Source organism: Artemia sp. Qi Xiang Cuo, chromosome 2, assembly GCF_049724085.1.
Source record: "Artemia sp. Qi Xiang Cuo chromosome 2, ASM4972408v1, whole genome shotgun sequence".
Lineage (NCBI taxonomy): Eukaryota > Metazoa > Arthropoda > Branchiopoda > Anostraca > Artemiidae > Artemia > Artemia sp. Qi Xiang Cuo.
In genome coordinates this window covers 45,386,618-45,411,244 of record NC_142795.1, presented here as the reverse complement: position 1 = coordinate 45,411,244, position 24,627 = coordinate 45,386,618, and the positions used below count along the sequence as shown (strand labels likewise).

Sequence of the window (24,627 nt, the reverse complement as noted above, 5' to 3'; positions counted from 1 at the left end):
ACTCGTAACCATGTTGAGGTAGATTGCCCATGTGTTTTCCGTGAGTACAACAAGTCAATGAGTGGTACAACTTGTCTGATATGCTTCTGGAGCTCTACCGCACTGACATACGGTCCAAGAAAAGGTACATGCGGATAGCGTATTATGTCCATGACTTAGCTGTGAACAATGCTTGGCTTCTACATAGGCGAGAGTGCGAAGACCTGGGTAAGCAGCATATGTCCTTGATGTACTTCAAGATGGATATTTGCAGATTCTTGATAGTGTCAGGAGTTGTCAATAGTCCTCGTGCTGATCGAACCTCTGTTAGTGCTCCTACAAAGCGAAGAACAAAAACTACAGAAGCAGGCATGCAGTCAGAATCGGTGCGATATGACACTGCTGGCCGTCTACCCGACATATTTGAATGCCTGCATCCCAATAACAAATACTATGTGCAAACATTGGGCAAATTTTATAACTTAGACCTTTCCCCTGGGCTCTAGGGTGGGGGGGAGGATCATGTTATACCCAAAGGCGTAGTTACTGGGCCTTTCAACTATAATGAATTAAATGGCTGTCTAAAAATTTTGATCGGGCGATCTTGGGAAAAAAGGGGTGGGGGAAGAAGCCTAGTTACACTCCAATTTTTTGGACATATCTAAATGGGGCACTAGAACTTTTAATTTCCGTTCGAATGAGCCCTCTCCCAATCATCTAGGACCACTGGGTCGATATAATCATCCCTGAAAAAAGATCTGGGTCTTTCTTCTGGCAAAATACAAAGTTCCACATTTTTGAAGATAGGAGCATAAAACCTAATCAGTATGGTTCTCTAATCCGCTGAATTTAATGGTGTTATTTTCATTGAGATCACTTGACTTTTAGGAGCTGTTTCCCTCCTCTTTTGAAAATCAGGAAAATTTTCTCAGGCTCGTAACGTTTGATGAATAAGACTAAACTTAATGAAATTTATATATTTGAAATCAGCATAAAAATCCGATTCTTTTGAAATATCCATTGGTATCAAAATTAGTTTTTTAGAGTTTCGGTTACTATTGAGCCGGATCGCTCCTTACTTACAGTTCGTTACCACAAACTGCTCGATCGAAACCCTCTGGTAGTGTTGAAGCGAACTACTGTAACCGCGTTTATTTATCAAACAATCTGTTATAACGAACTGTAAGTAAGGAGCGACACGGCTCAATAATATCTGAAACTATAAAAAAAAAAACGAAATTTTAATATCAACAGATATATTAAAAGAATTGGCTTATTATATTGATTCCAAATATATAAGATTTATTAAGTTTAGTGCTACCCATCAAAAATTATGCGCCTGAGAAAATTTTTTAGTTGAAAGGTCTGGAAATTATGTATTTGCAGATGACACCCCTCCCCACAGCCCTCAGAGCAAGGGTTGTAAGTTATGCTCCGGAGGAATTGAGATTCAGAGTGATTAGACGGTGGATAACGCCCCCACACACCTCTTATTCTCCCAAAATGCATCTGATAGAAATTTTGAGATGGCCATTTGTTGTCGTAAAAACTTCGAAAAGGGCTCATTTGATTGGAAGTGAAAGGGCTAGTGCTCTTTTTAATAGTCAAAAGTGATTGGAGGGCAACTATCCCCCTCCCACATCCACAATTTACCAAAACACATCCGATCAAATTTTGAGACAGATGTTTTGTTCAACGTAATTGAACGGTCCTGAAATGATTTCTTTGAGGATGACGACCCCCCTCCCCCATAGCCCTCAGGGCAAGGGTTATAAGTTATACCCTGGGGGCATATAAGGTATATATAAAAAGGGTGATTGTAAAAAATCCGGAACGGGCTCATTGGATTGGAAATCAGATGTTCTAGTGCCCTTTTTAAGATTCGGAGTGATCAGAGGGTGGATATCCCTCCCCTCACGCAAACACACACCTCTTATTTTCCCAAAATGCTGATTTCAAATATATGAATTTCATTAAGTTTAGTCTTATTCATCAAACGTTACGAGCCTGAGAAAATTTTCCTGATTTTCGATAAAGGAGGAAACAACCCCTAAAAGTCAAGTGATCTCAATGAAAATCACACCATCAGATTCAGCGGATTAGAGAACCATACTGATTAGGTTTTATGCTCCTATCTTCAAAAATGTGGAATTTTGTATTTTGCCAGAAGAAAGACCCAGATCTTTTTTCAGGGATGATTATATCGACCCAGTGGTCCTAGATGATTGGGAGAGGGCTCATTCGAACGGAAATTAAAAGTTCTAGTGCCCCATTTAGATATGTCCAAAAAATTGGAGTGTAACTAGGCTTCTTCCCCCACCCCTTTTTTCCCAAGATCGCCCGATCAAAATTTTTAGATAACCATTTAATTCATTATAGTTGAAATGCCCTGTAACTATGCCTTTGGGTATAACATGACCCTCCCCCCCACAGCCCCAGGGGAAAGGTCTTTAAGTTATAAAATTTGCCCAATGTGTGCGCATAGTATTTGTTATTAGGATGCAGGCATACATTTTCGTGTGGGGGGGGGGATTTTCTACCGGGGGTTTTCCACGGGGAAATTTTCCATGGGGAGGGAAGTTTTAAGGGAGTGAACTTGTCAGGGTAAATGATAAACAGGGGGAATTTGCCAGAATTCTTATACAAAATTATTTTTATATGTCTGGCTTTCTCTTTTCCGTCTCAATTTTACGCGCAGAGTGGTTCAGAGTAACTGTCCAGGGTAAATTTTCACCGGGATTAAATTGTATAGAGGATGTATCCATGGGGAGGGGGTTTCTCCGTGGAGGTGGGGCTAGATTTTCTGGCATTATATAAAAAACGATCAGAAATTAAGTGAAAAAAACAAGTTTTTTCAACTGAAGGAAAGGAGCAACATTAAAACTTAAAACGAACAAAAATTATTACGTATATAAAGGGGGCCGCCCCCTCCTTAACACCTCACTGTTTACGCTATAGTTTGAATTATGTCCCGATTCTTTAATAATGACTCCTGAAACACAAGGGCCGTTTAATTAGAACAATAAGACGCGTTTTTAAAAGTACTAAAAACTTTAGCGTCTAATTCAATTGACATTGCTGAAATACCACTTCTATATCCTTTTGAATAATGCTACTTTTTGTGCAATATTATAGTGGTCAACCTAAGAAGTTTTTTCAAAGAAAAACACTCTCCAAGTTTGATTTGAAACAGAGAATTTGAGAGCACTCAAGCAGGAATTATAACTGGTCACTATAAGTTAAAAAAAAGTGATCCGTTCCATATTATAGATGTTTTACCATTTATTTAACTAAATGGCCTTGGTTATTGAGACCTGAAATGCTTCTCCTGTTGTTGTTCTGTAATTTCTAGGTAGTAGTTATTTTCCTCAAAGACAGCCATTACGGGTCGTTTGAAAATTGTTCGAGTACCAATTGAAGTATATTTATACAACAAAATACAAGCAATAAAGGTTCAGTATTTTCACGACACGCCACAAAAACCCGAAAATCAGCTTCCGCTGGTGATTCCACATGTAATTTTCTTTTCTTTGCTAATGTCAGGAATTGTATCTCAAGAAGTCTTACTGAAAACGCTAATGTTTTTCTTTGTTGTTGTGTGCGTTTTTTTTCCGTTCTAGAATACTTCATTGTTTGTTTTCATTGAACGTGATTTTCATTTTCGGATACTTGGCAGAGGTTTGATTTATTCAATTGTAGAATTTATTTTCCTTCCGCTGAAACTTAGGAACATTTTCCACTGGAATATTTTTATTGACAGTAGTCTTAACCCTTTCAGACCTGAACATTAAAGGAGTGCTTGAAAAATTCTGAAACCTTGCAATAATAATCAACATAAGCTTCGATTCAACTTAATTTCAACTTTAATTATTTATTTCATTCACAAGCTGAAATAGAAAGGGTTACCATGTGGTCACCTTAGGATAAAAAACGTTAATTTCATCTAATGTCGAAGTTCATAAAACAGTTTCTGTCTCCGTTCAGACACAACCGAACCTTACATTTAACACAGAGAATTCGGCTAGTTGCACCCCTTGCACATTTTTCGTACCGGCAACGTCCCTTTTCAAATATGTCGGGTAGACGGCCAGCAGTGTCATATCGCACCGATTCTGACTGCATGCCTGCTTCTGTAGTTTTTGTTTTTCGCTTTGTAGGAGCACTGACAGAGGGTTGACCAGCACGAGGACCATTGACAACTCCTGACAGTATCAAGGATCTGCAAATATCCATCTTGAAGTACATCAAGGACATATGCTGCCTACCCAGGTGTTCGCACTCTCGCTTACGTAGAAGTCAAGAATTATTCACAGCTAAGTAATGGAAATAATACACTATCCGCATGTACCTTTTCTTGGACCGTATGTCAGTGAGGTAGAACTCCAGAAGCATATCAGACAAGTTGTACCACCCATTGACTTGTTGTATTCACGGAAAACACATGGGCGATCTACCTCAACATGGTTACGAGTACGTCCACCCCACCTTTGACACTGGTCGTCTAGAGCTACGGCACAGAACGATGAGGCCATACGCACTGGTTTATTGTCAAACCACTTCACAATGGAGACTTATGTGTGCCTCTCAAGTTTATAATCATAGCTTCCACGCCCTTTCCAAAATTACACCTTCATACGATTACTCCTTATCGTCCCACATGATTCAATCCCGTGATTGGTGCGTAAGGCATGAATAAGGTCAATAGATGTGTAAAAATCGTCGAAATACAGCTTGAAATTCAGTCTCCATCGCACATTGCCGATCAGTCTAATGACAACATCAACACCCAACTCCAAAGGACTAGCCGGAACTGAGCCTTTTCCTTTGTATATTTCTAGGTCATAGACAATCCCACTCACGCCCGCTCTCGTAAACACTTTGACACCCCATGAATGAGGCTTATCTTTCAAGTACTTTTTGAAATTTATCCGACCCTTGAAGGGAATCATCTGCTCGTCTACACTTTGTCTCTCCTCTGGCGGTATACTTTTTAGATTTTCTCTGAGCTCGTCATACATTGGTCTGATTTTGAGCAGCTTATCATGACCAGTTTGATCAGATGGCACTGCTAAGCTATCGTCATTGATATGAAAAAACTGCCGAATCATGAACAATCTGTCACGGCTCATAGCCTCTGCGATTGGAGTGTATGGGAAAGTGCGCTCCTAGTACATCCTCATGGCAGGTAGCTCTACAATACTCATCTGCATCTGGACTCTAAGGAACCAGTTCATCTCATGCTGGGTCAGCTTTAGGGCAATCCTAGCGTTTGTTTTCCTCGTTGCATGTAGATTGGTTTGGTCAACTAATCCAGCAACGATGCTATCTGTGATGAAAATTCTGAAAAAATCAATGGGTAAGTGCATTTCTGTTGCTTTCTGAAGGGAAGCTTTCCATATGACATCACGGGACTCAATCTCTTTCCTTAGCCACTTGTATTCTTTTGAGGCATCTTGGTTATTCATTGATGCAGTGGGGATGGTTGAAGAAGAAATGGGCGACGAGCTTGTCGATTGGATGGGAGACGGCTGAGCTTCAGTAGTGGCTTCTCCAGCATCAAATTGGTCATCTACACCCGTTAAAATTTGAAACAGTTCAACATGCTGAGAGGTATATGCTCTGCAGGATCGTCAACCGGCTGAACAGGTTGTAGGGTGGCATATGTGAAACTGGCACCAGGGGTTGGATTCCATAATGGATGAGACTCGTCGTCATTATCAGGCATGATTTGTATCTCAGATTTGCTGTCTGGTAGCAGAACCATATCTGCAGCTCGCTCTTGGGTGAGCTTCTCTGTTGTACATTTGCTCCTCTCCTTGAAAATATGTTCTTCCTCTGTTTTTGGGTCAGATTTTTGACTGGAATAGAGGAAGCACACTGTTTCCCGAGGGGATACTTATAATCGGACCAAAGGTGTATGGATACTTCTGTTTGACTAAATTATGACAATCAGATAGAATCGCTTCACGAATAAAAAAAAAGGGGATCAAAAGGAAGAATATAAAGCACAATCAGCAAGCTTCTTCAAAAACTACCCGTCTCAAAACCTAAAGTTACTATATGGTAACCGTAAAAAAAACACAGAAATGGGGGGTGAAGATAAAACTAAATAAGATTTGTATAAATACAAGCTAAAAGTAAAGACTTCAAGGAGCAAAACAAGATAATAAAAACTAAAAAAATCACCTGCATCATTTTCATCACTGCTGTCAAAATCAGCTCATTTTCGCTTTTTACAGAGATAGGAACTTTTCGCATTTGATAGAGGTGATAGGATGGATTCCGAGAAATGGTTGAAAGGGAGTCGACGCGTGATTCTGCGACACATAAATAATCTTTGGGTTCATCAATTATCATGACTATACAGTCATATGGTATATGGGTTCATAAGGATTATCAAGGTTGATATTTATGTACTTATATCTTGTACTGGTCGATGGGGTTCTCAGGATATATCGTGTTTATATAGATCGATAATGCACTTGATACTGAGATTCAAATATAGTGTTACGTGATACGTAATATGGTTTGTGGTCGAGGAGACAACGATCAAAAAGGTAACTGTAATCTTCGTAGACGAAGCTAGGACGAAAATTGCCTGGAGTCTATGGTGAGTACTCTTCGTTGGTTGAGGTATAATGAAAATGGATGCTACTAGGTTGTATCTGCACTGGACTATGCATTGTAATGATCGATTTCCAATATGTCAATCCACTTCCTGTAATAAAAATAAAGAGGCAGAATCACACGTTCTTTAAAATCAAGTAGTCTTAATACATAATAAACAATACGATTAGGTGCATTTTAGGGTGAATATTACCCTACAAGACAATATTAAATAGATACACTAATATTACTACATAAATATTTATTTTAATGAAACGACATTTTTATCTTGCTTGTTTCATATACATATAATTCCTATTGGGAAATCTAAAACACATAAATTCCTTCTCATTTGCTTTAGAATAACGACAATATAAGGGATTAATTACTTTAACTTTAAGTAAGATATCTTATTGTGCTCGTTAGTAAACTTTAATACACATATTTTACTTTAGTTTCCTTCAGCACTTATTTAATTCTACCTTAGATTTGAAATAACCATTTAACATAAATTACACTAAATCATTTAGTTTGAGGTCTCAGTTTATAATATATTTTTTACCTTCACTGTTGACGCACGTCCTTGTTCTTTAAGGAAATGTATCTTGCAGAGTCATAGCTATACGGTTTTATGTAAACGACACTTATTATGAGGGAACAAGACATAGCAAGGGACTTATTATAGCAAGGGACTTATTTTGGGACTTATTATCTTTGTGCTCGCGGTAATTAACGGCGTTCGAACAGTTGACTCTTTAGTTACAAGTCGACATCCTTGTTTTATGGTTATCGTACCCACATCTTGTAACAGTAATTCTGTCTTATAACTTGGATTTATTCTTTCTGTATTATTATAACAAGACAAAGTTCCAACAGTTTCTCTTGAAACTGAAAATAACCAAAGATCATTTCTAAGGTGTATGAATATTTTTTATTTAGTACTCCCTAGCACGGCTTCTTTCAGCTGGACTGGTTACATCGTACTGGAATGGAACGGGTAGACTTCTTATATTAAAGGAAATTATTCGAATTAATTATATGCAAGGTTACTTTTTAATTAGAATTCGTTTTCGGGAACTGATATATGTTGAATATATGTTTTCGGGAACTGATTTTTTTATAGCATTTTTATAGTTGTATGATTTTTACTTGTGAGCTAAAAGTTTTTAAATTATTATTCCTTTATGACGCCTATCCATTAAAAATCTCTTAGTCCTATACTGACTAAGGGTAATTCCATCTATCAGGTTTCTTAACCGTTCTACCTGATCGGGTCGTTACTTTTTCTTCGACTTGTTGCGGTTTTTTCTTTTTAGGTTTTTGTTGGGATATAAGATAAAACTTTTTGCATTGTTTTTTTTCAAAAATTCTTGCCCTTTTAATTTTTTTCTTTCGCGTGCGCGGCTGCTGAAGTCGGTTATGATTTCCCTATTTCTTTAACTACTATATGGTCTTATTCACCGCCAGACTCTTCGGAACTGGTTTCCGATGATTCCGCATTAGAACTTCTAGAGGTGGCACTTTGTAGGCGTAAAACAGAATAAATATTTTAGGATTAGATAGGTTAGGAAAGTAAAGTTAGGACTTCCGAGCTTAATTCTGGTCGTGATATACCTCTATGACTGGTTGAGGTATAACTTTAAAGCGTAGCTAGTAATCGTTATACATTTTAATTTTACATTATATTTCTCGAGTAAGAAACACGTGAATAAGCAAGTGTGCAGCACATAATTACACTGGTGTCCTATTTTATGTGTAGGCCTAAAATAATTATAATCTGCACTAAGACAAAATATTTCATATAATCAGATGCTTCTGTACTGGTAATTTCTTGTTTTGGTTAATAACAATCTTAGTTAGGACATGGGTTGATTTTTCATAGAAAATCCGATGGCAGGCAGGTCCACGACACATTTAAATATACATGAGCCTTGAGTTCCTCCCCGGGTCTCCCAAAAACTTTGCCCAGCACCACTTGTCGTTTTCAGTCTAGAAAGAGCTTCCAACCATTGGTTATTTTCTGTTCCCATCTTTCTCTCTGATCACCAATGTTTTGACATCACTCGTATTATTTTTTTTCATTAATATTGACTTGGTTAACTTTACTTGCACACTGTTAAATTTATTATGGTGTTAAATTTATTATATTTGAAATTTGTCTTTACGTTAGTTAGGGATATTTCCATCTGTCAGGTTTTTTAACCGTTCTGCCTGACTGTGTCGTTGTTTTGTGCTCTGTTTCTTGCGCTTTTTTCTTTTTTGGTTTTTATAGCGAAATAAGGTCGAACTTTTTGTATTGTTTTTTCAAAAATTCTTGCCCTTTTAATTTCGTTTGTTTCGCGTGTGCGGCTGCTGGAGTCGGTCTTGATTTCCCTATTTCTTTAACTACTATATGGTCTGATTCGTCGTCAGACTTTTCGGAACTGGTTTCCGACGAATCCGGATTAGAACTTTTAGGGTGGCACTTTTTGAGGTGACACCTGACCTTCCTTCGTAAATTTTTACTCCCCTGGAAGTACAAGGTTTATTCTCGATGTCCTAGGCATGAGATTTCAACCCGGAGGACTGGATATATTTTTGAGAGTTTTGAGAGGAATCAATAGTTTTTGTGGGGTTCCTCCACTATTTTAATGCCATGTACTCAGGGGGATGGGACATTTTTTGCACTAGGGTTTCCCTCCTTGAAGTCCACTATTTAGGTTTGACCTTGGACACAGTTATATCATGATATTGACCTTACTGGTCATCCTTGGGAGTTTTATTCTGGGGAAATGTACTTTGACTCGTTTTTATGGGGAAATTTATTAAATCCATAGCCTCTCGCAGATTTGTTTTAGTTGAATCTGTGGGAGAAAGTTTCTTCACGGTAATAAGGGGGGTTTCTACAGCTCTGTTTAATTCTTCTTGCAATGACCCGGGCCTTTCTATCAGTGTTGCAGGGGAAACCATATCGTCTGGAACTCTTTTGGGGGGGGACACGGGGTCGAAATTCTATCAGGGAAAAATTGGGTTTTTGGAGATATTGTATAATCTAGTTCTCCTGCGCTCGCCGATGAATAACTTTTTGGATCTTTTGGCGTTTTATTTCAGGAAAAAATCCTGGTATTAGGGATTTTTTCTTGGGAACAACTAGATTTTTCATTGCTAAAAATTCTTCAAAGTTTTCCTCATCATTGCCATCTTCAAAATAATTTTATTTAAGATTCAGGGGTTGCAGCTCTCCCTATTTTAAATTACGTTGCTCGTTTTCTGAATATGACGAGTTAGCAGAAGATGGATTTGATAACCATCTCTTTGACAATTTGGCTCTTTTTATTCGGCTATTATGCGTCATGTAAGTCCCCTTAATGATAAGGCACCCTATGAACTATCAAAAAGCAGGTGAGAATGAACCCTGATAAAATATCCCACACCTGTAATTGGAAGCATCATTTCCCAGTTGACAAGTAGAGAAGCTCATCGTGTGAACACAATCGTGCTTGAACTGTCCCATGAAGAAACCATAACGTAAGTGCTTAAAAAATGTTTTGCCAAGACGAAAAGAGTGAAGGACAATAATTTACAACATAAGGATTGAGTACGCTACACACTCAAATGGTGATGGTATCGATGTGACACTTAGTATATTACTCCTTAAAAATCTTGATAACTCATAGATTCCAATATCTCAGCATTAACGTTGCGCAGCAAACATCCTCAGTGAAAGTTGTCTAATTTTGCCAGTCAACATGGTAAACTCAATGTAATGTGTTTTAAATAATTCTTGCGTGTGGTGTTGGATGTCCAGATAGAGTTATGTGTAGCGTTGTCGAGCTATTCATTTAATGTAGCGTAGATAGAAAGTAGTGTGCCATATAGACAGCAAAATAAAAAAAAGCCTTGTAAAAGTAAATTCAAAAAAATCTTATGTAAGGGTAAAATAGCGCCAACCTTGTTGTAAATGTAAAAGTAATCAATGTAAGATGTAGAAAAAAAAAATCTTTAGTATAGTAGCTAGCCTAGAACCATGAATGATCTTAGTCCGGTAGACTAATTTTAGATAGGGACGTAGAATAAATAAGAAAAGTAATAGAGAAAATTTTTAGCACTCCTGATTAAACCATAACATAAATATAAAATAATTATGTACAAGAAATAGTTAATAAATGGCGAACATTTTAAAAGCCCAAAGGCAAGCAAAAACTAATGACGGGACGTCATTAATTGATGGGAAGGGTAATATATACCGTGAGTAAAATGCGATGTATTTAAAATACCAAAATAAAGTTCCTTCCTTCTAAAGATAATTCCGACTTCCTATAATTAAGTTAAACATATTTTCAAAAATTAAAAGTCATAGACCAGCAAAGAAAAAAAAACTGCAGTTAGTCTCAGACAAAGAACGGCGCTATCCAAGCTTTGGATTTTGCTAAGACAGTGAGCAATAAAAAAGGTGCTACGCACAATATTTCTAAGGAAGTTTAAACGATAAGAGCCGTTTGAACGTCTAAATCATCAAAAATAGTTAAGAAAGATTATTGGACGAAGGGTTCGCATCCTTGGGCCACTTGGGCCAATGGTGAGCCAGTTCTTACAGCGCAAGATTAAAGAGCTACGTTTGATAGTGGGGTAAAAAGTGCTTTTTGAAGATATTCAAAATTTAGAATCAGGACCACTTAGATAGAATTATTTCGGCGTGCGATCCTTTCAATTCTTTGACGGTTGTGTCTCAGTCACCATTGTTGTCGTTTGAAGTGACTCACTGCTGTTCACCTAAATATGTAAGTCTCAATAAATCTATTGTTTTTTACCATTGTTTATTTCATTTTATGTGTCTGCATCTAGTCTGATAACAGGTAATTAGTTCGCAAATCTCCAAGGACGTTCCCAGGGAATCTGATCTCCAGATAGCTTTAAGAAGAAAAATCACATTTATATGGCTACACACCTTATCTTTTCTCATTAATTGAGGGTGGTGCAAGCCTTGTTGGCTCAATCTTCAGTACTATAAGTGGCACTATAGGAGGACTAGCAAGGTGTTAGTTCCACGGCTTTTGGGCATAATATCACGTTTGATATAGTCAATATTTATGACCACAATTAAGCCCAGTCCCTTTCCCTTTATAGCCACATTTTTATAGCCACACAAATAAAATCTTCATCGCTACACTATTCTAACATAAAATGATGAGTTGAGCCAAAAAATCAAATTAACCTGATGTCTACTAGAAAACCCGTTTCATATTCATCAATATGCACTTTTTATTTTTATTTGGATTGTTTCTTTTAGCACTTATTGTCCACCAATTCGTCGATTGTTGGTAAACAAAAAAATAAGTGGACTGATAAATTATGGTTGACTAGTTTAGAAGATCAGTTAACGCACAGAAGGCTGCTACACCAAGTTCACTACCTTACTACGAAGATAATGTATAACGCAATAAATTATATCAGCGTTTCGTCCCACGCTTTGTCCAAGTGATTTCTCGAATAAAGCCGTAACCAAAACAGTCAAAATTAAAAATTATTCCAATTTATCATTTATTAATTCACGTTAATGCCCGTGTTTGATATCTTGCCATCTACACATACAAAAATGTAATCCGATATATCTGTCACCTAATAAGTTAAATAAGTTTCACTGCGAATGTTTATCAAGTTTCACTTCACCGTTTATCAAGCCTTCCAGAATGGGATGCATGTGATCAGACGCTCTGACAGAATCTGGGATCACGGATCTTGTCATTGAGGAAGAGCTCATGCGTTTTCTCAATACGAATGGTGGTCTTATCGATGGAAGTGGTATGGCAGAATTTCAAAGATCTTTATGGGTTTCGTCTCGACCAGTCTGCTCTGCATTAAATCTTCGGATGAAGGGTTTGTCACAGGTATTCTATGGAACTAGTGAAGAACATAGGGAAACGTCCGAGCCGAGGCAGCTAAGAAAGTGTAAAGACAACCACATCATTATTGATTAATTAGAAAAAGGATCACCATTTAATGTGGATTTTTAACTAAGAAACATCACCAACGGTCTGACAGCCCATGAATCTGCCAACATTAATTCTACTAGAGATTTAGGCTTAAAAATCATTGTCCCCGGGTCTGGAAATCTGGTCGCTGGTTTTGTATTTCAACGAAATCAGTTGAAATTAAAAACACAGCAGAACCCAGGTGGATATTGCAAAAGACTGGACCCCACTCTCCTTTTTTAGAGGTTCATCACGCTAGCAAAGAGGATCAATCTCATAGAATCTGAGTATTTTCAACATGAACTGTTTTCCTACTCGACATCACTTTTTGACAATTCTTGCATGCTCCGGTCTTCTAACAAGCCAGAGTTTGCCAAGGCTATAGCACAGACTTGCAATCTTGAAGATCGCTCTACTCCCCTTCCCAGGGTCATTGGATATATATCCAATGCCCCTGGGAAGGGGCATCATCGACTGTGCAGCTCTTCTGCACAGAATTCCATGGGCCATAAATGAATGATACTCCGACATCCTTGACCATTATGCTACATACATAGCTCAAAAGTATCCATCTGTCACTATTGTGTTTGACGGCTACGATGGCGGAGCTATCATAAAGGACATGGCCCAGTTGAAGAGAAGTCTTATAATTGGCCATTGGATCTTCTTCACAGCAGATATGTAGCTGAAGGTAAAAAAGGATAAGTTCTTGTCCTGCAAGAAAAAACAAGGCCAGGTTTATCTGCGTGTTGGCTGTTTATCTCCGATCAAACAGCTTCGTCATAGTCCAGGCACCAGGTGATGCATATGTCCCAATTGTGGCAAGCTGCTGTTGATTCTTCCCGGTATTACGACATTGCCGTCATTAGAGATGATACTGATGTTTTGGTTCTATTGTGTTATCATGGTGACCTATCAAGCAAGAAACTTTTCTTTGCTCCTGAGCCAAAGTCGAACAAAGCTCCCCGAATATAGGATATTCACAAATTGAAAGAGAAGCTGGGCCAGGAGATATACCATCTGATTCTTTTTGCTCACGCCATGTTAAGCTGTGACTCTACTTCAAGGATCCACAATGAAGGAAAAGACCTTGCTCCGAAGAAGCTAATGGCAGATGCCGATTTTCGTACATCAGCTGCAGTGTTCATGCTGAAATCAGCATCGAAGGAGGAAGTAAGGGTTGCTGGAGAAGACGCTCTGCTCATGATATATGGCTTATCAAAAGGGGTAATTCTTAATAAACTCCGCAGGGAAGTTTTTAAAAAGAAGGTGACTACTGCTAGCACGTTCGTCCACCCAGAACAGTTACCATCAATTTCTGATGCTGCTAAATTCCACAGTAACAGGGTTTTATACCAAGTTCAGGTATGGAGTGGAGATCCTGATTCTGAAATTAAAGCCGAGGAATTTAGTTGGAAAAATAAAGATGACTTCTTTTATCCATTGACTACTAACGTCCGACCAGCCCCTCGTCTGCTCTTGAAAATAGTGAAGTGTTCCTGTCAACTGGAATGTAGCTCAAAGAGATATATCTACTTTAAAAACGACTTAGCTTGCACTGCAGCGTCTAAAACGTGCAAAGGGACAGCATGTTCTATCTCTCCAAGAATTGAAAGCTATAAACATGAGGAGAACGTCGAAGCTTAGATATCTCAATCAAAAGAATAAATTGTGAATAGTAGTCGGAGTTTGATTCTGTCTTTCAAATGTTCATGATGTTGATTAGATAATTTTATCAGTTGTAAAGATTAGTCAGTATGTTAATAATAGTTTATTCTAAGAGGGATTTTAAATGTCGGCCGCTGAAAACTAGTTCCATAGAGGATTTCCCTTTTTTAATATTTTTCATGTTTTAATAAACATCTTGCAATCACTTTATTTTAGGCCGACTCATCAGGTGATGGAGCCAGCGACGATTAGATTCAGGCTAACTAATTATTAGATTTCAAAACCGACAATTTAGCCAGCGAACGATGGTCTGGTAAAAAAGAATGGGGGTCACGACGACGAGAAGCGTAAAAATTGAGAGCGTAAAGATCAAGAAACTTTTTTTATATACCGTACATCACATTTGACTCGGTTTTCGCACTCATCTCCTCTTTTTACATCGGAATAATAATTCAGTTCAAGAAAAACGAACGATTACCGGAACTTACATCTTTTGTTAGGAAAGTGAGAAAACTCACACGATACGAAAAAAAAGAAAAAAAAAAGATTTGCTTCGACCTAGAATGTGCAACTTTGGATGTGCTGTTCAGCCTTTTTTTCTCTACAACATGATGTAAGAATCCTTTCTGTTGTAATTTTTTTTCAAACAGTTCGTGGTAACTAACTGTTTGAAAAAGCGACCCGGCTCAATGGTAACTGAAACTCTAAAAAATGAAAATTTGATACCAATAGATACATCAAAAGAATCAGATTTTAATGCTGATTTCAAATATATAAGTTTCATCAAGTTTAGTTTACCCATCAAAAGTTACGCGCCTGAGAAAATTTGGCTGATTTTAGAAAAAAGGGGGAAAAACCCCCCAAAAGCTATAGAACCTTAATGAAAATCACACCATCATATTCAGCGTATCAGAGAACCCTACTGTAGAGGTTTCAAGCACCTATCTACGAAAATGTGGAATTTTGCATTTTTGCCAGAAGAAAGATCATGGATGCGTATTTATTTTTTTTTTTTTTTCCCCAGGGGTGATCGTATCGACCCAGTAGTCCTAAAATACTTTGGGAGGGCTCATTGGAGTGGAAATTAAAAGTTCTAGTGCCCTTTTTAAAGGACCAAAAAATGGAGGGCAACTAGGCCCCCTCCCAAGCTCATTTTTTCCCAAAGTCACCCGATGAAAATTTTGAGATAGCCATTTTGTTCAGCATGGTCGAAAATATGATAAATATTTCTTTTAGGATGACTTAATTCCCCCAAGTCCCTGGGGGGAGGGCTGAAAGTTATGAACTTCACCCAATGTTAATACCTGCAGTATTGGTTATTGGGAGGTATACAGACGTTTTCAGGGGAGATTTTTTCTGGTAGGTGGGGGGTGGGTGGGTCGGGGGCTATATGGGAGGATCTTTCCATGAAGGAAGTTTTCATGGGGGAAGGGACATTGCTATGAAGGTTGCGCCGGATTTCCCAGCATTATTAAAGAAAAAGATAAGAAATTAAATTAAAAGAAAAGTTTCTCAAGTGAAAGTAAGGAGCAACATCGGGTTCACCCCTAGTCAATACCTCGCTCTTTAAGCCAAAGATTTTTTAGTACGTTCATAAGAGCTATTTATTCTAAATAATGGCCTTTGTCATTAAGGCGTCATTTTTAAAGAATTGGAACAAAATTCGAACTTTAGCTTAAAGATTGACTTGGGGGCGAACCCTCTAATATATGTATTAGAAATCTATGAATATAGAAGTTCGTTACGTAAGTTAACTCGTAAGTGACATATTTATTACTAACAAAAACGTTCGTAAATAAAATTAAACAAGTTTCGAGAAAGCCATTTAACCAAATAAAAGTAAAATTAATATGAAAATTCTGTTTTAATTATTCATGTACGTTGAGCCAAAATGAAAACCTGCATTAATTCAAAAATGTTCAAAAATTAAATAAAAAAAAAAATTTTTTTTTTTTTTAACTGAAAGTAAGGAACGACGTTAAAACTTAAGCCGAACAGAAATTATTCAGTATATGAAAGGGGCTGTCCCCTCCTCAACGCCTCGCTCTTTAAATAAAATAAAAATAAAATAAATAAAAAAGTGAATATTGATGAATATGAAACGGGTTTTCTACTGGACACTACATCAGGTTAATTTGATTTTGGGCTCAGCTCATGATTTTATGTCAGAATAGTTGCCTTCTGATATTATGGTGAAGGAGAGATCATAACGATGAGAAGGGTAAAATCACATGTTGATGATTATGAAACTTTTTTCTGGTTCATTGTATATCAAAATTAGCTTTTCATTTTCGGGCTCAGATTTTCATTTTACATTGGGACGGTACTTCATATACAGGAAAACGAACGTTTACCGACAGTTCATTTTTCTTAAGAAGAAACTGAAAAAATTGATAGAAGCAAAAAAAAACTAGTTTTGCGTCGACCTTGAATGTGCAACTTTGGATATGTTGTTCAGCTTTTTTTCTCTACAACATATGTAAAAATCATTTCTATTGCAATTTGTTTGGGGTCAAACTTCAGTTTGCCTGTACTATGTTCTTTTCAAAAATATTTGATTATTGAAGCTAGTCCGATTTCTAACAACGATATGTACTAAGCTTGGTTCTCGGTTTTCTTTTTTAAAGTTTTTGAATTGTTGTTATCTCTTGTCAAAACAGAGGATCATCATTTGCAATAATTGTGAATATCCGTTTTTTCGGCCTTCCTACTGACATTATATAACTCATTGGGCTCAAACCTCTAAGCTTAATCACGTAGCGAGTTGATTTTATCAAACAAAAAAATAAACTAATTTTTGAATATTCAGGTATTTTTCTAGCTTGAACTAAAACATTAAAATTATTGCTCAGGCACCGTAAACACTTTTGCAGTTTACATAATAACTTTAGTTATTCTGAACCGAACTTAAAACATGTTCAACTTTTTTTCATGTCTTAAAAAGACAATGCTGTTGCTTATAAAAAAAAGTAATTCAGTAATGATGTTTTTCTAACAATGATTTCTACTAAGCTCAACAATTAACAAATCTACAGCCTAGATCGTAATGTAAAACTAGACCAATAAGGGCAGCTAAAGTAAAGGCCATTGGTAAATTGTCCGAAGTAATTAAACACAAAAATGAAAAAGAAAGAAAAATGGGGTTAGAATATAAGCGACAGCGTGGTAAAAACTGACCAAAATTGAAAATAACAGTTATGATAATTGGGTTTGGGATTTTGACATGGATACGGTCATCAATTCTTACCGTGCCTTTAAAAAAAAAATTAGTCTCTGCGATATGTATTTCATATTGACAAAAGAGAAGCCGGGGCAAAAGTGGAGGTTCAACATGTTATAAAAGCTTCAAGCAATCAATTAGCTATAAATAACGACATTAAAGTTTATAAGGACGTTAGCCAAGAACCTGATATTCCATCAGCCTCTGTTAAATAAACAAAGGTTCGATGTTATGTTTTTCATAATAAAAAAAGACAAGGCAAGGAAAAAGTTAAGGGTCCAATAAAAAAGAACGTAATTTTACAAAGGTACTAATTCTAATTTAAGGTCATTTAAAATGTTAAAGGGGTTGATTGATGAAAATGAAGCACGGATAATTGTGATTGGAAAACAAGTGAAAGTGAGAATCGCAACAGCTAAAGCAAATGGCATGGAACAAACGACAGTGAGAATCACAGTAGAGAGGGGTCATGAGGTCCGACGATGACCACGTGGTTTATGGTTTTCTCAGTGAGAATGAAAAAACAGGAATTTTCTCACTTGAAAAACCATGAATTTTGTCACATTTATGGTTGTTTTCATGGATGGATATGTGTGTTGTTCGATTTATTTGATGTTTTTCTCGGATGTCAACATCAAATTATGGATGTTTTATTGTTTTTGTCAGTGAGAATTTGAAAAACATGAACAATGTCACATTTATGGATGTCAACAGCAATTCATGGATGTTTAATGGTTTTTGTCAGTGAGAATGAAAAAACAGGAACTTTGTCACATTTATGGATGTCAACAGCAATTCATGTCTGTTTTATGGTTTTCTCAGTGAGAATTTGAAAAAACTGGATGTTTTATGGTTTTTGTCAGTGAGAATTTGAAAAACAGGAATTTTGTCACATTTATGGATGGTTTTATGGTTTTTGTCAGTGAGAAAGAAAAAACAGGAACTTTCTCACTTTCATGGATGTCAACAGCAATTTATGTATGTTTCATGGTTTTTGTCAGTGAGAATGGAAAAACAGTATTTTTCTCACTTTGCTGTCAGTCATTAATCAAATTGTTTCCGGGCAAAGTTTAGTAATGTCTGACAGGTACTGCTCCAGGAATAGATCCAAGTCATTAATGTCTTTGCCTCGGGAACAGTTCTACTGGTCGAACTCCAAAGGATATTAATAACCATTACAATTAGGCAAGAAACATCTTAGCGATGAATTGTTTTAGCGCGCGAAAAGGTTTCCTATTAATTTGAAAAGCGTTAGCGCAGAGATGCCAATAACAAAGGAACACGCTGAATTTGCGTTTAGTGATTATTTGGGCGAAACCGTTTTAGACAGGTTATGGAACTATTTCGGCGAAACAGATAGAGACATTTTAAAAGAAGATTTTTGAAGAGATTTTAGAAGAGAATTTGAGTGTGGTCGTTATAATACACAAGTTTCATTTGAACAGTGTTGTGAGGTCCTCTAACCCAACCCCAAAGGGTTCCAATCCTCCTACCCCAACCCCGAAGGAAGCCCCCGGTCCTCAAAAGCCCCCCAAGCTCCCAAAGGCCCTCCACCGGTCCCCAAATGTCCCCAAGGCCCCCAACTGCCCCCCTGGACCCTCAAAGGCCCCCCAAGCTCCCAAAAGGCCACCGGCGCCCCCAAAGGCCCACCCAGACCCCCAAAGGCCATCCCCGGGCCCCCCAAAGGCCCATCGAGCTCCCAAAGGACCAACGGGGTCCCAAAGGCCCTCCACCGGTCCCCAAATGTCCCCCAGGCACCCAAAGGCCCACCCTGTGCCCCCCCAAAGGCCCATTGAGCTCCCAAAGGACCAACGGGGTCCCAAAGGCCCTCCACCGGTCCCCAAATGTCCCTCCGGACCCCCAAAGGCCCTCCCTGGGCCCCAAAGGCCCACCGGTCCCCAAATGTCCCTCCGGACCCCCAAAGGCCCTCCCTGTGCCCCATTGCTTCTTACTTTCAGTTGAAAAAACTTGTTTTTTTTAATTTAATTTCTGATCGTTTTTTAAATAATACTGGGAATTCCGGTGCCCCCTTCATTGAAATATCCCTTAACCCAAGGAAACATCCTCCACGGAAAGATTCTCCCAAGTAACCCCCTCCTCCAGCCCCCCCCCACCAGAAAAAAATCCTTCCTGAAAATGTCTGTATAGTTCCCAATAACCAATACTATATGTCACAGTTTATAGAATTATCCAGTAAGTTTATCGCAGATCATTTCTGGTCTTCATTTTCGGTGCGAACAAAATCTCCTCCCACTTATTTCTGCATTAGCGGGTTAATGTGTTTTCGTCAATCAATGAGAAATGGTTACCAAGTGCATTATTCGTAATTGCGAAAGCAGAAAAAAACTTGGTGAGCCAGACAAGTGGTTTGCAAGTGTCCCATCTCACAGGTATGACTTAATTTATATACAAATTATGACTTAATCTATTATTTACATACAGTGGACTCAAGTTATCGGCCTATGTAGGATTTTATAAAGCGGGGGGGGGGGGGTTGATGAATTTTGTGAAAATACGGAATTTTTTCTTCTTCTAATAAGTGATGGAATATGTGTGTTGGTTTCAGGGGTGGATCCAGGACTTGCTTAGGGGGGGGGGCGCACAAAATTGTTTAACAATAAACTTCAAGGTTGAGCCCGTTCCAATAATTCAAAAATTCTTAAATTAGTTCAATGACACGACTTTATACTACATTTGGGGGGCACCCCTCACCCCCCTCTGGATCCACCACTGGAGGGTTTATAATTTTTTTTTCACGTCGTGATGTTTATTTTCTACGATATTTATTTTTCTAGATAATACTACTTTCGTTTTCAATAAATGTTTTCGTATGAAATGGGCAGACCTTTCCTGAACTTTAAACAATAAACACCTCTGTTTGAAAATCTTTGCACTTTCTGAATTTAGATAGCGATAAGGGTTCCTGATTGAAACCAATTTTAGAACTTGGGTTCTAATTATTGGTTTCTGTGGTAAAAGTTGCCACAATAGCCCTATCCAAGAAAATACCAAACGTCTGTTAAGAAGTGTTTTTCGTAAAATTCTTAGGGAAATTTCAGAAAATTTTATTTCTGCTGATGTTAAGTTTAATATGGCCTTTACTTTTCTTTAAAAAAAACTTTCTTTTTAAAAAGTTTTCGTAGTGTATATATATATATATATATATATATATATATATATATATATATATATATATATATATATATATATATATATATATATATATATATATATATATATATATATATATATATATATATATATATATATATATATATATATATATATATATATATATATATATATATATATATATATATATATATATATATATATATATATATATATATATATATATATATATATATATATATATACGGCGCGTACAAACAGCTCCTCTCATTTGATCTGCCATCAGCGGTCCAATTACCCTGGAATACGTATTTTGGCAGAAACTTTCTCAAAATGCCTTTGAAACCAACTCGAGACTTCGAAACCTACTTGTAATTCCTATAAACATCTGAACTAATTATATATATATATATATATATATATATATATATATATATATATATATATATATATATATATATATATATATATATATATATATATATATATATATATATATATATATATATATATATATATATATATATATATATATATATATATATATATATATATATATATATATATATATATATATATATATATATATATATATATATATATATATATTGGCGCGTACAAACAGCTCCTCTCATTTGATCCGCCATCAGCGGTCCAATTACCCTGGAACACGTATTTTGGCAGAAACTTTCTCAAAATGCCTTTGAAACCAACTTCGAAACCTATTTTTAGTTCCTAAAAACATCTAATAATAGCATTGCACTACTAATTACCGATTTTCATGTATGTATTGGAATAAATTAATTTAAAATTAGTTTCTTCAAAATTAGTGTTCCGACGTTGAAGCCAAGTTTTGCGTCCAAGAGAAATCTGAGTTGTCTACCCGTGAAAAGATCTGATGCCACTTATGTTTATATCTGCAAAAACGTTCTCTGGAGCACTCGCACCTCGGTCGGGGTTTTTATAATGGGTGAGATAGGGAATGATCATACTGCTAATTCTATAAACTGTGCTATATGTAAACGATGGGCACAGTTCATAACTTGCAGCCCTTCCCCTGTGAGCTGTGGGGGATTAAGTCATCATAAAAGACATATTTATTAGATTATCGAATATGCTGAACAAAATGGCTATCTCAAAATTTTGATCAGGTGACTTTGGAAAAAAAATGAGCATAGTAGGGGGCCTAGTTGCCCTCTATTTTTTTGGTCACTTAAAAAGGGCACTAGAACTTTTAATTTCCGTCCAATCTGCCCTCCTACGATATTCTAGGACCACTGGGTCAATACGATTACCCCTGGAAAAAAAACAAATAAACACAAAGTCGTGATCTTTCTTCTGGCAAAAAATGCAAAAGTCCACATTTTTGTAGATAGGAGCTTAAAACCTATACAGTAGGGTTCTCGGATACGCTGAATATGATGGTGTGATTTTCATTAAGGTCCTATATTTATTAGGGGGTCTTTCCTCCTTTTTTCGAAAATCAGCCAATTTTTCTCAGGCGCGTAACTTTTGATGAGTAAAATTAAATTTGATGAAACTTGTATATTTGAAATCAGAATTAAAATCAAATTTTTTTTATGTATCTATTGGTATCAAAATTCCATTTTTTAGAGTTTCGGTTACCATTGAGCCGGGTGGCTCCTTACTTACAGTTCGTTACCACGAACTGTTTGAAAAAGACTATGTCAATATAAAACGAACAGAAATTAATTAAAAAAAAAAATTCACAAAATAAGTTTTTCCAAAAAAACAAAGAACTGCATTAAACCAAAAATGAACAAAAATAGAATCCAAAAATCTACCAAGCATGCAACTACCACAAGTCAGTATCAATAAATGAATGAAACCCAAAACAAAGAGAAATTAAAACAAATGACAAAGTCAAACTCAAAACGAGAAGAAATTAATATGAGTAGGGTTCAAAACCCCTATGCTTTCTAAAAGCCTGAATATAATTTGTACTTTACTGAAAAAAATTCTTTTAAATCTTATGATTTTTATAACTTCAAGAAATCAAAAATTAATTAAGATTTTATATGTAAATATAGAGATTTTAAGATAAGATTTTAATTATAGATTCTATACTAGTATATGTATATTAAACTGACAATGCACATTTTTTTCAGTTAATTCATTTGAATTCTTTTGAAACACTTATAGCAAACAAACACACAACAGGTACTAATATAAATGAATCAATGAATATTGAAACGAATAAAACTTAAATCGAATATGCAAATCAAGCTTAAAACGAACAAAAATTACTACAAACAAGAGTTTGGCTACTGCCCACTTTCCTAACTGTAAAACTCCAAAAAGATTAAATAAATTTGAAAAAAATTGAATAAATTAAATAAATTTGTAATTTCCGAAGGAATTAAATAAAACTCGTTTTAAGATTCATTTATTCATTTATGTTAGTACCTGTTGTGTGACTGTTTGCTATAATTGTCTATTTAATTTCTGTTCATTTTAGGTTTCATTTATTCTTTAATAGCAATTTCTGGTCGTCTTGAGTTTGAATTGTTATAGGATTTTATTTTTGCTGATCTTAAGTTTACTAGGGCCTTTACTTTTCTTTGAAAAACTTATTTTTCGGACAGTTTTTTTTTTAATTAATCTAAAAAAGAACAGAAATTAGTTTAAAAGAACTTTTACCTCAAAATCAGTTTTTCAAATAAAATAAAGAGCTACATTGCACCAAAAATTAGCTGAAATAAAGTCAAATAATTTTCCAAGCTTAAAACTATCACACTAATAAATAAATCACCAATCACCAATAAATAAAAGAAACCCAAAACGAACAGAAATTACAATATATAATCAATTCAATTTCAACACTAGCATAAATTACAATAAATAAACTATTCAAGCTCAAAACAAGCAGAAATTAAGATGAATACGGCTGACACCCCCCATGCCTTCTGAAGATCAGAACATTGTTTTGCACTATACTGAAATCAAAATACATTTTAAATATTTTTGCTTTTTAAACTGTAGTAAATTTAAAATTATTAAGACTTTAAGGAATAAATATCAGAATGTGTATATTAAACTGTGAATCCATATCAATTTGTTTTTGTTTTCCCAGTTATCTTGGTTATGACGTGGTTTTATTTTGATTTTATGAGAAATAGAAACATTCAGTTCAAAATAAAGATTGAGTTTCAAATTATTCTTAGGCTTTGGAGTTAGACTTAATGAGGTTTAAGTTAAACGGGGGGTGAGTTAAAATGGGATTAAATTGCACGATGTTTCACCTAAACGAGGGTTCAGTTGAATAGGCTTGAGTTACACGGGGACTGATTTAAATGTAGGCTCAGTTAAAGGGGAGTTAGGTTTCACGAGGGTCTAGTTAAATAGGGTTCAGTTGAACCATGGTTCAGTTAAACGGGGTTGATTTGCCAGGGAGTTGCGTCGCATCGGGGATTATGTTTCAGAGAGGTTCAATTAAACAGGGGTTCAGTTAAACGGTGGTTCAGACAGACGAGGTTTTAGTTGTTAGAGGGTCCAGTTGCATCGGTTCAGTTGCACGGGGTTCAGTTACACTAGGGTTTAGCGACACGCAAATCGGTCATTCAGATGGTCAAAAGAAGTTTTTGCAATATCTCAGGAACTGCTATAAAATATAAGTTAAAACCTTCAGGATATCTTGAGGGAGATCCTGAACTTAATCAAAAGACACCATAAGTATTCGAAGTTGTAATAAGGGTTCATCTGCGGTGTCTCATGAACGGTTGATGGGGTTAAGTTGCAATTTTCGGAGCGTGTTAGAGGAGATGGTCGATTGATTTTTTTCTACGCTCAAGGTAGCCAAAATATTGATTCCTTAGGAGTAAAACCGATTTTTTTTTAATTCGTTTTTTTAAATAAATAAAATTATGTCAATTAAAAACAGACAGAAATTAATGTTAAAAAAGATGTTTCACAGAATACGCTTTACAAAGAAAATCAAAGATTAACATTTAGTTTAAGACGAGCAGAACTAAAGTAAAAAAGTAATTCAACCGTAAGAAGAACACAAATTACTTTCAATAAACAAGTGACCCCCCCCTAAAAAAAAAGGGA

The 24,627-nt window shown here is 36.2% G+C and overlaps 1 protein-coding gene across 1 annotated transcript in view; it reads left to right on the top strand.

The window, feature by feature from the left end:
• Positions 1-3,573: 3,573 nt before the first annotated feature.
• Positions 3,574-24,627, top strand: part of LOC148955278 (monocarboxylate transporter 2-like) — a gene marked incomplete at its 5' end in the record, with an annotated part of 242,982 nt that continues 221,928 nt past the window's right edge. Inside the window, one exon of the mRNA XM_089106887.1 lies at positions 3,574-3,657. Within this exon, the coding sequence (XP_088963013.1) occupies positions 3,574-3,657 (84 nt within the window). The remainder of the gene's footprint in view (positions 3,658-24,627) is intronic.